General features: G+C 40.8%; 1 protein-coding gene across 2 annotated transcripts in view; it reads left to right on the top strand.

Annotated features, from left to right (window-relative positions):
• Cpa6 (carboxypeptidase A6) overlaps window positions 1-9,460 on the top strand; it is a 424,263-nt gene extending 414,803 nt beyond the window's left edge. For both annotated transcript variants that reach the window (XM_011238392.3, XM_011238393.2), the window contains 2 exons: window positions 3,826-3,998; window positions 8,917-9,460. In XM_011238392.3, coding sequence (XP_011236694.1) covers window positions 3,826-3,998; window positions 8,917-8,994 — 251 coding nt within the window. In that variant the 3' untranslated portion in view covers window positions 8,995-9,460. The remainder of the gene's footprint in view (window positions 1-3,825; window positions 3,999-8,916) is intronic.
• Window positions 9,461-14,160: the final 4,700 nt, after the last annotated feature.

The raw sequence follows: 14,160 nt of genomic DNA, 5'->3' as shown, positions 1-14,160 counted from the left end.
TGAAAATCTAAAATTCTTGGGCTATATTCTTTGAAATACATTATTATTTTGAGATAAATTAGCTATATTCCATCCTTATTAACATTAAAATCTATGACCAAGCTGGAAGATGTAGCTCAGTGTAGATGGTATTGCCTAGTATCTACAAGGTCCTGGCTTCAATCCCCAGTTCAAGGGGAAGAATCATATAGGCCTTTGCTCTGACTTCTGTGTTACTAGAAACCATTGATGGTTGTTGCCAGCTTTATGAAGGCAGAGCCACTGGAGTCCTGCCATGCCAACAGAGAACCCTGATAGGGTGGCTCCCCAGTCTGACATTCTTTACAGATGCTCTGTCATTGGGCACGTAACCCTAGAGAATATATAAACTTGCTGTTAAATTTTCTAATTTCAAAATAAAGAAATAATATGGAAGCTGTGAAACTGTTATAAAATAAATAGTATCCACCTCACTGCAATCTACTTACCCATGGTATAGATCACATATTCTCTCTGTGTGCGTCTCTCGGCCTCTCTCTGTTTGTGTATGCACGTGGCTGGGTATGTGTAGTCACATGTGTGCACATACTCGCATGCATGATTGGGTGTAGGGTTATGGGGTCCCGCGTCCACTCTGCCACAGGGCACAGTCACAGGAAGTAGACTGCACTTACCCCATGCTGTCACCAGACAGGTGTCAGGGTATGGGGAAGCCACAGGATACCGCTCCAGGGACAGCCGGAGCTGGTTCAAGGGTCTCTGGGCCTACAAACAGGCTGGGGCCATCTGGTTCTCAGGCTTTCAAAAACCCAGGCACTGCTGGATGCCACAGAAGAGTGAGAGTGGAGTAGAGCCCGGTGGGCTGGATCTAGCTTGGAGCTGAGGGAGGAAAAGGGGAGCTCAGGGCTGGTTCAGACGGGAGAGTTCTTGGCTTAACAGTGGCCTCAGGCTTGAGCTTGGCTTAGGTTTGGTGGTCTCTGTGGCTGGGAGTGCAGAGAGGCCTTCTATGAGAGATTAGATGGCAGCTCTACAGGCGAAGACCTTCTCCATGGCTTGCTACAGTGGATCCCAAAGAAAACAGGTAGTCCATGGTTTTATGACATTTATTGTCATGGCTGAAAGTGGATGAGTAAAAAAAAAAAAAAAAAAAAAAAAACGGTATCCCACTTCTTAGGGCAGGCCTGAGGTTAAATACCTTTTGCAGGGAGGAGTGTCTGGGAAGGAGAGTTTATTGGCTAAGTCATCCGGGCCTTTAGGCACCTCATTAAAATGGAGATCTATCTTGAATCCACACAATCACAGGTCACATCCTCTACCTGTGGCATTGCCCTTATGTGACTGATGGCCACAAATTTATGGAGGGCTGCGCTAGTGACAGGAGCTGGGTGCCCAAGAACAGGCGAATCGCCTACCGTCCCTTCAGGGTCACCAAGGTTTCTAGCCTTAGCTTAACCAGGAACCAGGCTGCCTTTCACGGTCCTACAATTAGGCATCTATATGAAAGGTAGATGTGAATCAGTATCTTAATCACTTTATACCTTTTGGTTGGTACTGCTTTGTTTAGAGTACAGAACATCTTACTAACTTACCCCACTTTGGCTTGACTGGATGGCCAGTGAGCACACAGGTTCATCTGTCTCTGCTTTTTCAACACTGAATTATAGCCCCTCATTGCAGTGATCAACTTTTATGTGGGTTCTAGTTATAAAACTCAGGTCCTTAGGTACTTTACTAAGTGAAACATCTCCATAGACCCTGACTTTCTTTGTGAAATCCCTAGGTTGACATCCTATTATTTCAGAGATTCTAGGTAAGTATTTTCTTAGTGTTGTTTGCTTAGATTTTACTTAATTGACATCTCCACAACTGTTAAATGTACTTAAACTGCATCTTGCCTTCATTAGGATTCTGGAACCATACTTTCCTAAATGCAGCACAATGTATATTCATGCTTCTACAATAGCACCCCAAATGAACTCATACTTACTTTCTTTCTTACATTTCTGTCCTTTTAGTAAGACATGCTCATAAGCAAAGGGGTGGCTGTAGATATTGCTTGCTGTAGGTACCTAATCTTGTAAGAAAATTAGTAACTACCATTTTGCGAATTTTTATTTTATTTCTTTAGTTGACCAAGAACCATGTGGTCTGTGGCATTTAGGATACACTTCCTTGATTTTTAATGTGAAGTTTTGTATAACTTTAGCTAGGAGTTGGGTTGTGCTTAGTGTTTCCTGTAGCCCTCAAAAGCTAAATTTCCTCTAGGATATCCTTGTGTTTGTATCCTCCATTGGTTTTGGATTTCCTACACATTCCTTTTTTAAAAAAACACCTTCAACAGGCATACAAGTGGACTCATTAGGAATATATATGTATATACAAATAAACACATATACACATGACATAACAATTAATAAAAAAAGCATAAATTTGAAGGAAGAGGGGTGCTTGGAGAGAGGAAAGGGGACAATGTTGTAATTAAACTACAATCTCAAAAATAAGCAACAACAAAAGAATCAGTTCAGAAGCAAGTTGCTGTATAACAGGTAGAGTAGTTTGAATATCCTTGGTTCAGGAAGTGGCACTATTAGGAGGTGTGGCCTTGATAGAGTAGGTGTGGCCTTGCTGAAGGAAGTATGTCACTGTGGGGGGTAAGCAATGAGACCCTTGTCCTAACCATGTAGGAGTCAGTCTTTTGCAAGCAACCTTCAGATGAAGATATAGAACTCTCAGCTCCTCCTGCACCATGCCTGCCTGGACACTGCCATGCCCCCACCTTGATGATAATGGACTGAACCTCTGAACCTGTAAGCCAGCCCCAATTAAATGTTGTCCTTATAAGAATTGTCTTGGTCATGGTGTCTGTTCACAGCAGTAAAACCCTAAGACAGCAGGTATGAAGTTCCAGTTGTGTGAGATAAAGTCCTAGACATCTACTACACAACATCACACAATACTGAGTTGTTAATTTCTTTTTAGCCACGCTGAAGATCAAATCTTTGTGAGTACTAGCAAGCACACTAAGCAGTATACCCTTAGCCTGTATATGTAGTATTTTACAAGAGTGATCTCATGTTATATGCTTTTACTACAAAATCAAAATAAAAAGACAAGTAGAAAAACTTGAAGGACACACCACGCAGAATCTACTTGGGGATTTAAAAAAAAATGGTTGTAGCAACAGTAAACAAGTGTCTGTACTAAGGAAAAATATTATTCTAATCAAAGCACTCTGGGGTCTCTGATTATAAATAATCATTAGATAGTCCCTTTGATCTTTTCTCATAGTCAAGCTCCTGGATATCTTAATTGGGAGATTTATTATTTTCTATCGACAACTGTTACCGAAGGAATAACTTGAAAACAATTGTCCAATAAACATCTCTCCAAATGGAGAAAGAAACCATTTAAATGCAGGCTTTGGTGGGATGAAATATTCCTTTTTTGTTAGATATTTTCTTCATTTACATTTCAAATGCTATCCCGAAAGTCCTCTATACCCTCTCCCCACCCTGCTCCCCAACCCACCCACACCTGCTTCCTGGCCCTGGCATTCCCCTGTACTGGGGCATATAATCTTCACAAGACCAAGGGCCTCGGGGTGAAATATTCCTCCTTGGCACTCTGAGGTAGTACAGATTTTCTTCTTAACCTAAACTAGACTACAATAACTATTGAATATACTTTTATTCTGTGTAAATAGTCAAATAGCCAGAGTCCCAGGAGACATGTGCACTTTCTCAATAAATACTTATTGGACAACTTCTGTGTAGTTGATACTGTGTACACAAGCTACAAGAAAAAAATTTAAGACTAAGGTTTGCCCAATACCTTCCCCTTTGGCAGCTTCTCTATCCAGGATGCATTGTTGCCCCTCACGGCCCAGGAAACCAGATCACTACCACCTACTACCGCCCATCATAGGAAACATCCAGAGCCCACCTGTTCTTCCAGATGCCTCACCAATATTTGTCTTTCCATTTTCTGCCAAAACTGACCTCTCCAGTGCACCTCAGAAAGTAAGTGTTCTCATTCACCTGTCTGTTGCACAAGGTAGAAACGGCTCCAACACATATCAATATAAAAGAATATCAAGGGCTTAGGAAGCTGGCTCAGCCCTTGCCTCACTAACAGCAAGGCCTAAGTTCTATGTCCAGTACCCATATAAAAGCCAAATTCAGTGGTATGCGCTTGTAACCCCAGCCCTAGGAAGGCAGTGGGAGAAGGCTCCCTGGGGAGTACAGGATAGCCAGTTTTCCTGATGACATGGAAATTGTCCTCTGATCTCCTTATACATGTACTCTTCTGTACACCCACACATACACACATTTTAACCTTCTATACAGAATGTAACCTTCTAGTGGGGAAGAATTTTTAGTAACCTTCAGGAAAGAAGACATCCACTACACTTTAGCACATCACCCTATGTCTTCCCTTACTCTCCTACTGTGCAAAGTAGCTTGTAGCCATATTTTTCTCCTCCTTCGGTCAAGAGCTTAAAACTCACATTCCATTGATGGCTAGACATGTGATCAAATATCCATTGTTTAGGCTCTAGGTTGCTTAGAGACCTAAAGCATGCCAATGACTTCAAGTCTACAAACAAGAGATCTCTATTCTGGCAGTTAGCCACACAGTCATGTGCTGAATTGCATTCCAAGAAGCTTATTTCATTTAAGCTTGTTCACAAATAGCAACAAATGCACACGCTCACATACTTTAATTCTTCAACTGTCCCTTCTATAGCTTGCCTGCCTTTAGGAGGAACTGATCATAAAAAGTCTAAATTAAATTGCATTAGTAGGTAGTATGCACAGGTGGCAGTTAGAGATCTTAAAGGTTTCCTCAGAAACATAAGAGGAGCCAAGATGTGTAGCATGTTACTCTTCTTTTTCTGTCCTATTTTCAGTGTAAAAGTCTGAGCAGCTGCTAACTCAACAGATAACAGAAATATCTCCAGGAACTTCCCTTTCTGAAAGATCTATGTTCGATGCATCTGTACTCAAAGAATTTCAACAATGGATGTAGTGATCGAAACATTTGAACAGTGGTTTAAACTTCTTTTAATTAATTTGTTTTCGTTTGTTTATCCCAAACACTGCTCCCCTTCCTAGTCCCTCCCTCACCAAGTCCCTTTCCCCAGTCCCCTCCCCTTCTTCTCTGAGACCCCTCTGGGACATCAAGTCTCTGCCAGATTAAATGCATCCCCTGCTACTGAGGCCAGAGAGGGCAACCATGAAGATTGAGCTGCCTGTCTGCTATATATGTGACTGGGGAGCTCGTTCCAGCCCATGTATGTTCTTTGGTTAGGTGAAACTTCTTAAGTACAATCTGTCAGCATCCTTGTGAATTCAGTAGCACAGTAGAAGGCTACCTACACAGCAAAGCTTGCTCACTAATTTCCAGCTGATTAATTGCTGTGTAGCCATTTGTTTTTTTATAAAGCACATAATAGTTAAATAATTTGAGAATGTTTTCTGTTCAATTAGTGATAAGATTGAGACTACAAGCCAAGTCCTTAGACTTTCTGGCCTGATTGGAATTCTCAAACACAAATACAAAGGTATTACAGCAAAATAATCCCATCACCTAGTTACTATGGTTATTATCATTTCTTACCAAACAGTTCATCTTTCCTTCTTTAGTTCTTCTTATTGAAGGATATTATGCAAAACACAGACATATCATTGCCCACTAAACAGTTCAACATATTTTTCTACATAAATGTGTGGAAGATTAGCAATCTACAAACAGTGGTCAAATATCTCAGACACTTATCAACAACTATCTTTAAAATTTTTGTAGAAGGAGTATTGGGAGAGAGACTCTATGAGGTGGAGACCAGGAGGGGGAGTCAGTAATTGGGATATGTATTTTTAAAAATGTCCTGACTTCCTTAATGATGAAATACAGTATGGAAATGTAAGCCAAATATACCCTTTCCTCCACAACTTACTTTTGGTCATGGAGTTTCATTGTCCAGTATATGGAGGGAGGAGAGAACCAACTCCTATAAATTGTTTTGTGACTTCATCAAACACACACACATATACACACACACTATGGCACATACATGTCCACATATATAGACAAAATAAATAAATGTAAACATAATATTTTTTTGGAAAGATTCTGCCCCTCCCACCCTAAGTAAAGATACAGGGGCCGGAGAGGTGCTCAATCTGTAAAGTTCCTGCTGAAAAGCATCCGAATCTGAATGTGATTCCCCAGGGGCCTAGAAAGCACTCGTCATCCAGCACTGAGGAATGTGAGGACAGAAAAGTCCCATGAGAGACCTGATCTCAAAAACCAGGAAGACCAGTTGAAGAAGATTCACAGTATTGGCCTCTGGCCTCACACAGGTGAACATACGTACATGCACACACAGGATGCAGAGCATCAGTGAAAACCTCACTAAACCTAGTTTTACCTGATTCTAATAACTCACTTCTATCACAAGATCACCTAGCTAAGCAGTATGCTGCCATCGGCTTCAACTACATTGGCAGCTGAGCTAATGGTCAGGATGGAAGTAGCTTTCTGAGCTGTATTTCAGACACTTGGAAGTAAATCAAACCATCTGAAACCACTGACTCCTCACTTCGGTATACACAAGTGCCTGGTGAATAACCTTTGACATAAGAGTGACAAAACCTTCGCTCTCAGAGCATGCTGATGTCACTCACCACTGACCTCACATGCATCCTGGCAAGAGCCAAGACCCTGTGTTTACACAGACCACTGATCGCTCCATTTTTCTTTACATTCAATCTCTTTTTCTAGTCCCTGTAACCATGTTGCTTCTTTATCTCACAAATATTTTTATTCCCAATATCAAGAGGTAGATTTGAGACTTGGGGCTCCTATCTCTGATTTTAGACTGCCTCACTAATAAATTCTCTTTTGTAGAAATCCTGGATTCAGTGATTAGCATATTGCATCATTGGAAAATATATCAGCCTGGTTCTCAAGATGATGGCACACATCATGGTGATGACCAGGGAGAATTTCTTTTTAAGTTCTCACATTTATTTACTTGGTGTGTGGACATATGCATACACCATGTGGTCTCTGGGAGTTGAACTCAGATCATGAGGCTTAGTGGCAAGCCTTTATCCTGAGTCATCCCACCAGCTGAAGAAGTGCACTCTTTACTTCTACAGTACCATCATGGAGAATCAGCTGAAGTTCCACTCTACACCTTAGACATAGTAATCACAAAGATCTTCCTTACAAGGAAGAAGGCTTTGGTGAGTGAGAGAGACTTCTGTTGAGCAGGTTCTAGACTTGGGAGGACTACAGATCACATGAGTACATGTACAACTTCCAAGGTGATATTTGTCATGGTTGTAGATACCTCCAACATGGCCCTCTGAGGCAATGGAATTTGCAGCATGCTTTGGAAGCTGCATAATTCTTATAGAGCAATTTGCAGCATATATTATAGCCCTGGAGACCACAGCCAGTTTGGGCCTTTGGTACCATAATGATGGTGAAGATGACACTAGTGTATTTAAAAACAAAACAAAACTCTACACTCATCACCTATTAGATAAGTGCAGTCTGTACAGTGTGTGTTATGGCATACACACACACACAAAGAGTCACTAGCAGCTCCTCCTGGATATATCATGCATGCCAGTGCTTTGTGTATGGTATATCTCAACTAAACAGCTTATGCTAGAGGGATGAGATAGTGGGATAGCTCAGCAGGTAAGGTGCTTTTTGTGCAAGGCTGATGACCTGATTTCAACTCCCTAAACCCACATAATGATGAAAGGGGAGAACTGACACCATGAAGATGTCCTCTGGCCTCCATACATGTGCATTGGTATGTATGTACACACACACACTCACACACAGTTGTTTATTTTGATGTTTTAATGGAAAATAAATGTAGTGGGGAGGCAAGGAGAGGTGATTACTTTTTAATTGAGAATCTTGATCTTTCTCCAGGGTCTATCCCAGTAATGAATGGAACTAGAAAAAATCATATTGCGTGAAATAACCCAGACCCAGGAAAACAAACATCATAAGTTCTCTTTCATCAGAGGCTCCTAGCTCCAAATCTTTACATATGAGTATATATCCTGGAGTAACTTCAGAAACCAGGAAAGTTAAAAGGGAGCATAGCAAGGTTAGAGGGTAGAGGGGCAATAGAGAGTGAAATGGCAGGAGACACATGATCTGATTGAGGAAGTGGGAGAAGACAGGCTCTACTTAGGGAGGGGAAGGGAAAAGAAGAAGGAAGGAGAAGAGTAAAGTAACAGTAAGGGTGTCTGAAAAAGTCATAGTCATACTGCTACTTAAAAACTAAAAAGCTAGAATATACATAAGTCTGTGTTTAAATACATTTACAGTTTAAATGAAATGTTCTCATCTAGGCTGGCAATGCTCCCTCCAAGAGCCAAAGACTATCTAGGAAAAATCCAAGTATCAGGCATGAGAAACCCTCTTTTGAGTTGTTGGTTAGGGATATCCAAGAGACACCCAAACCATACAGGCTATTGCAATGGGCCCTGTTTGCCCCCCAGAAATGGAAGGTAAGACACCACACACTTCAAACATAGGACCCAGAGAACTGTGTGCTGGGAATGACCTAAATGTCTCCTCCCTGGCAAGAGAAGACACCATGCAAGCTTCCAAAGGAGGGAAGAAACAAATAGCCCTATCCAGATTCTGTGCCTATGAACCACAACAATGACCAGTAACCTAAGGATACTATAATGGTATACAAAACTTGGTGGTAACCAACAGCTCTCTAATTGAACTTAGGACCTGCTCAACAAGAAGTAAACTATGCCTAGTACTGGAAACTAAGCCAAGTTCCCAGGGCTAGGAAGTCATGGATCTTGGAGGAAGACTTAGAGCTACCATTTTACCAAATCAGCATATTTTCCTAACAACATTCTAAATTATTTGTCCTTAAACCCACAGATGAGTGCAATCCTCAGCCATCATCAAGAAACGTCCTGTTGGCAGCAGATGGGGACCATTACAGAAAACCACAATTGAAAGTAAATGCAGAGTTTTGGAACACAGTCCCAATGGTACACCTACAAAACAACTCCTGCACCCAAGGTGTGGGGAGCACTGCAGAAAAAAGAGTGGAAAGTTGGTGATCTAGACGATCAGGGAGTTTTCTGTGAGACTGTGTCTCCGAGTACTGTCAGAGGCTATACCCATAAAGTCTCATCAACATGACTGCCCAGACATGTATGAGCTGTACAAGAACAGCAATACACACTCCAAAGTGGACAGCAGAAAGACCACAAGACCTCAACCCTACACAAAGAACTATAGGTAACTAGGAAGTGCTGAGAGTGGGAGAAATAGTCTTCCCCAGGGTGAAGCACACTCAATGCCAAATGGCCAGCCCTGACAGAATACAGATTGAATAGCTTAGGTTTAGAAATATATAGGTGTATGCATATATGCATGTAACAGCAATTCATGAAAAAAAGAGGCTATGAATTTGAAAGAGAGCATGGATGGGCATATGGGAGGGTTTGAAGAAAGGGAAGGGAGAAAGGGAAGGGAAGTGGAAATTTATTTAATTATATTAGAATCTCAAAAATAATTTTTAAAAGAAACACTTAGCCTGAACTATATAGTGAGTTCCAGAGCAGCTTAGACTACAAAGTAAAACCTGTCTCAAAAATTTTGAATGATAATGGAAAGACTTGGGATATCCTTTTCTATTGTCATTGTTTTCTCCATGAACCAACTATGACATAGTGTGGTCACTATGACACATACATATACACAAATAAAAATGATAGTCTTGGGCTGTAGAGATGGCTCAGTTGGTAAAGTACTCACAGACTGTGCCCATTCTACAGAAGCCATATAGACACAAGCCAGGTATGGTATGGGCTTGTAATTCCAGCACTGAAGATGCAGAGATGAGTGGACCCCGTGGCTCACAGGCCAGCCAATTATCTTGTCATACTTAATTAGTTCCAGGTCGGACTAATAAGAGTCCTATGATGCCTATTCTCAGTTGTCAACTTGACTATATCTGGAATAAATGACATTCCAGAAATGGAGGGCATACCTGTAATCCAGATCTTATGGCTGGAAGACTTGCTTTTGATCCAGATCTTGAGGTGGGATAGCACATGCTTTTGATCTGGATGTACACATCTTGAGGCACATCTTTAATTTGTGCCACACCTTCTGCTGGGAGCCTATGTAAGGATAATGGAAGAAGGAAGGGGTTCTTTGTCTGCTTGTACTCACTTTGCCAGCTCATTGGAGCCTACTTCTTTGGAATTCCAGTGTATATAGAAGCCCAGCTGAAACACCTAGCCTTATGGGACTGTGTAGGCAGCCAGGCGGCGCCGGCCTCCCATACATGTCACCGTAAACAACACCACTGCGCAGGCGCTAGCCCGAATCTGGCGCCAACCCCTCCCGAGCGGGTGCATGCAAATTAAAGTGCCGGCAGACTGACCAATCCCAGGAGGACACATAACTCTCCCCAGTGCTGGGGTGTATATAAGCAGTCCTCCCTGGGTTTCCCGGTTCCCGTAGCATCGAGGTGTTCCTGAAATAAAGAAGGCTGTTGAGAAGAATCCGACCATGTTGCGGTTTTTCTTGCTGGACGAGGTGAGCGCAACAGGACTGAGCAACTACTAGATTCTTGGACTTCATTCACAGCTGGCCATTGTTGGATTTGTTTGATTACAATCCATAAGTCATTCAATAAATTTTATAGATAGATAGATAGATAGATAGATAGATAGATAGATAGATAGATAGATAGATAGATAGATAGATAGATATTCATTCCTTAAGATCTGGGACTCTAGAGAATCCTAATATAAGACACTTTCTCAGAACTAAATTGTTTAAGGTAAAGAGCAACATTCCTGAAGACTAATATCCAGGGTGTCTTCTGGGCTTCACATACATTCCCACTCATGTAGGCACACACACATACACACACACAATCTTAATGGTATAAATATATGATTTCAACTTCAAACTTACTTTAGAATATTTATATATTTTCTAGGTCAGTGAATATAACAAGATCTCTTTTTACTTTCCTAAGTACCACCCAACCCTAGAAAAGTCTTGAAATGGAAGCTCCATTCAGACTTTCCACAAATTCTAGATCTGTGTGAAGGCTGGGTATAGTTAATTATGGTTGTGAATATATCATAAATAAAATTCCTAGGGGTCTCTACTCATTAAATATTTATTTGGTATACAATTTAACAAGGATTCTCTGATATTACTGTTTCGTAGGTTTATCAAAATTTTAATTATATTCTAACTTTAAAATGAGATTTTAATTTTACATTCATTAACACACAGTCCATTCACCACAGAAGACATAATTTACCTATAGAGTGGCCATAAAGTCTGAAGGTGACTGCACAAAATAAGTGATTTATTGGTGTTATATTACAGTACAGAATGTATTTACTATATGTCCCAGTAAATGCATAGTTTTCTATTTAGGGCATCTCTGCATTGATCAGGGTACCTGATCAGCAACAGGCATACCCAGCAACAGCCCCTGCACCTGTGCTTTTTAACCTCAGTTCTGTAGTTCTCAGATATGATCCCTGGAATCAACAGGATCAATAGGCATGTGAGGACTATTAAAAATTCAAATTGGAAGGCTTCACTCCAACCTTACTGACCCAGAAAACTGTCTAAAAGCTGGGTCTAACAATCCCTGCCAGAGGCTCTGATACGCACTGAAGTTTAAGGACCACTGGCTCCAATGCTTGTTTCTGATTTCACTAAAGAAGAACCTATCCTTTTACTGTATGCTTCATGGTTATCAGGCTTACCCAGTAAAATGGTAGGCTGATAAATTTGAGTTTCAGGCTAAAGAACAAATTTTAGGTGAATTATTTCTTTGCAAGTGACTCTCATGTATAATTTATAGGATGTGTAACTATTTTGGTACATAGTTAAGTACATACCTTGTTACTTATCTGATATTCAATTTCAACTTCTAATATTGTGTTCTAATTTGTTCTAGCATCCCTATACCTCACCTAAGAGGGTATTGGTCTGGTCAGAACACAGCATAGACTACAAGAATATATAATCTAGCCCAATTTTAGAACTTCCAGCCTTTCAGCCCTTTGCAGTCACATGGGTGACCTTCTATTCCTGCCTAGTGAAGTCAGTAGGCAATGGTCAGGAGCATGGGCGTTACATAGAGTCACCCATATTTCCTACTGTAGTCACTCCAGTAGAGGAAACATTGGGTGTTGTAAAGTTATGCATACCAATCTCATACAGTTGACTTTTGTTTAAGAATTTTGTCCATTTTTTCTCTGTTTAGCAGGCTCCACTGTATTCAAAATGCTGAGATTCTCATAGATCATTGGATACGGATTGAAGTTATTTTATAGCCCTCAGCAGTGGTGTGTGCTGATGGCAGGTTCATCCCTCAGACTGGCCTCTGGCAATTAGAGAGGTGCAACCAAACTATTTTGAAATCTAAATCTTTTCTGAGTTCTCTTATGCTGCCATTCACCTTTTATTTTTGATTTTGCTAATATGTTTTAGCTTTCTAAATGTTCATAAAACAAAGTACACAGAATTTAGTTGTGCAGTGAAGTGGGTTTTAGAAAATATACTCCCACTCCTATAGACAGAATGTTTCCTTCAGTCTAGCTGAAATTTTCACATCTCTTTCAACCCAATACCCCTGCCCCACCCCGCCTGCAGAGGCAACCACAGCTCTGATTTTCACCATCTAGAGAAGTCCCCCCTCCCCACACCCAAGGACTTTCTTTAAATTGACTTACTCTCCTATCTCTCTTTTTTTTAACACATTCAAAACATTTTTATCTATAGGAGAGAATTTAAAACATAAATATGTATGTGCAATTTTCTCCTCTAAAATCTTGTGTACCAAAGTCTAAAGATAGTTCCCTGTCTCCCACCTTCAAGGTCAGGAGATGCTACAGAGAAGCATCATAACCTGAAGAAGGGCCAGGAACCTCTCCTGAGATGAAGTCCCAAGTCCGGAAGCATATCAGATAGAAAAGCCAGGAAAAGAAGCGTACAGGCTCTGTGTCAACTTGGGAGAGAGGGCACACCTAGGACTTCAGCTGGCCTTCGAGGGGTCCCTATAACACCTTGTGTTGAATTAACTCTTTCCAGACAGATATAAACAAATGTACACTCCTTCCCTCCTTAGTGAGGGTACTAACAACTGACCAAAGTAAGAAGTCTACCAGCTCTGGCTTGCTGAAACATTGTATTCATCTGGCTTACCTACAGAAGGGAGTGGCTAAATTCTCAAGTAAGGCTATAACAGCTCTCCCCTTCCCATGAGAATGGAATGACATAATCCTAAGCAATTGTAGCTTCTCTGATGAGGATGGTAATAGATTAGGTTTGGGGAAGAGGGTTGAGATGCATCTTGCTAGACCACTCATCTTTGCTTATTCAGTAGCTGTGATCATGTTGCCTATGGTGGGAAAGAGCTCCTGTATCTTAACTAGGGCAGAGCATATTTAAACTAAAGGTCAAGAGAAATTACAAATAACTCTATTCCATCGAATGCCAGTGAAACATTTACCATGTTATTCAATATTTTAATACTGCAAACTGTCTACTGGAATAGTACCTAACTATCATCATTCATTTTAAGATTTAGAATAGAATAGTATTGTCCATGGAGAAACGATGTCTACAAAGTTCCCTTTTGCCCATAGTCCTGGAGAACCCAGAAATAAAAGAACATACAAGTCTAAGCAGCTGTTATCATTAGCATGGATACCTTAAGAGTATACAAACAATTATCATTTGAGACAAATTTTAAAATATGCATACTAACTGTAAGATGCAGGTTAAATGCAACTCAAAAAGCCTGACAGTGGTGGTGAACACTTTTAGTATCAACACTAAGGAGGAAGAGGCTAGTTATCTCCGAGTTTGAGGCTAACCTGGTCTACAGAGTGAGTTCCAGGACAGCCTGGACTACACAGAGAAACCCTATCTCAAAAACAAAAACAAGAAACAAAACAAACAAAAACAACAGTGCTCATCAGAGATCTTCACACAAACACAGAGAGAAAGACAGGGAGAGAGAGAGAGAGAAAAAAAAAACTGTCCTCTGACTTTAAGAATCTAAATCAAATTTACATATAAACTTTTCTAGGAAGAATCCAAGGCCACAGTTGCTATAAACATAGTTCA

The sequence above is a fragment of the Mus musculus genome, chromosome 1 (assembly GCF_000001635.26).
Source record: "Mus musculus strain C57BL/6J chromosome 1, GRCm38.p6 C57BL/6J".
In the NCBI taxonomy this organism is placed as follows: domain Eukaryota; kingdom Metazoa; phylum Chordata; class Mammalia; order Rodentia; family Muridae; genus Mus; species Mus musculus.
This window is presented reverse-complemented; position numbering and strand designations above follow the sequence as displayed.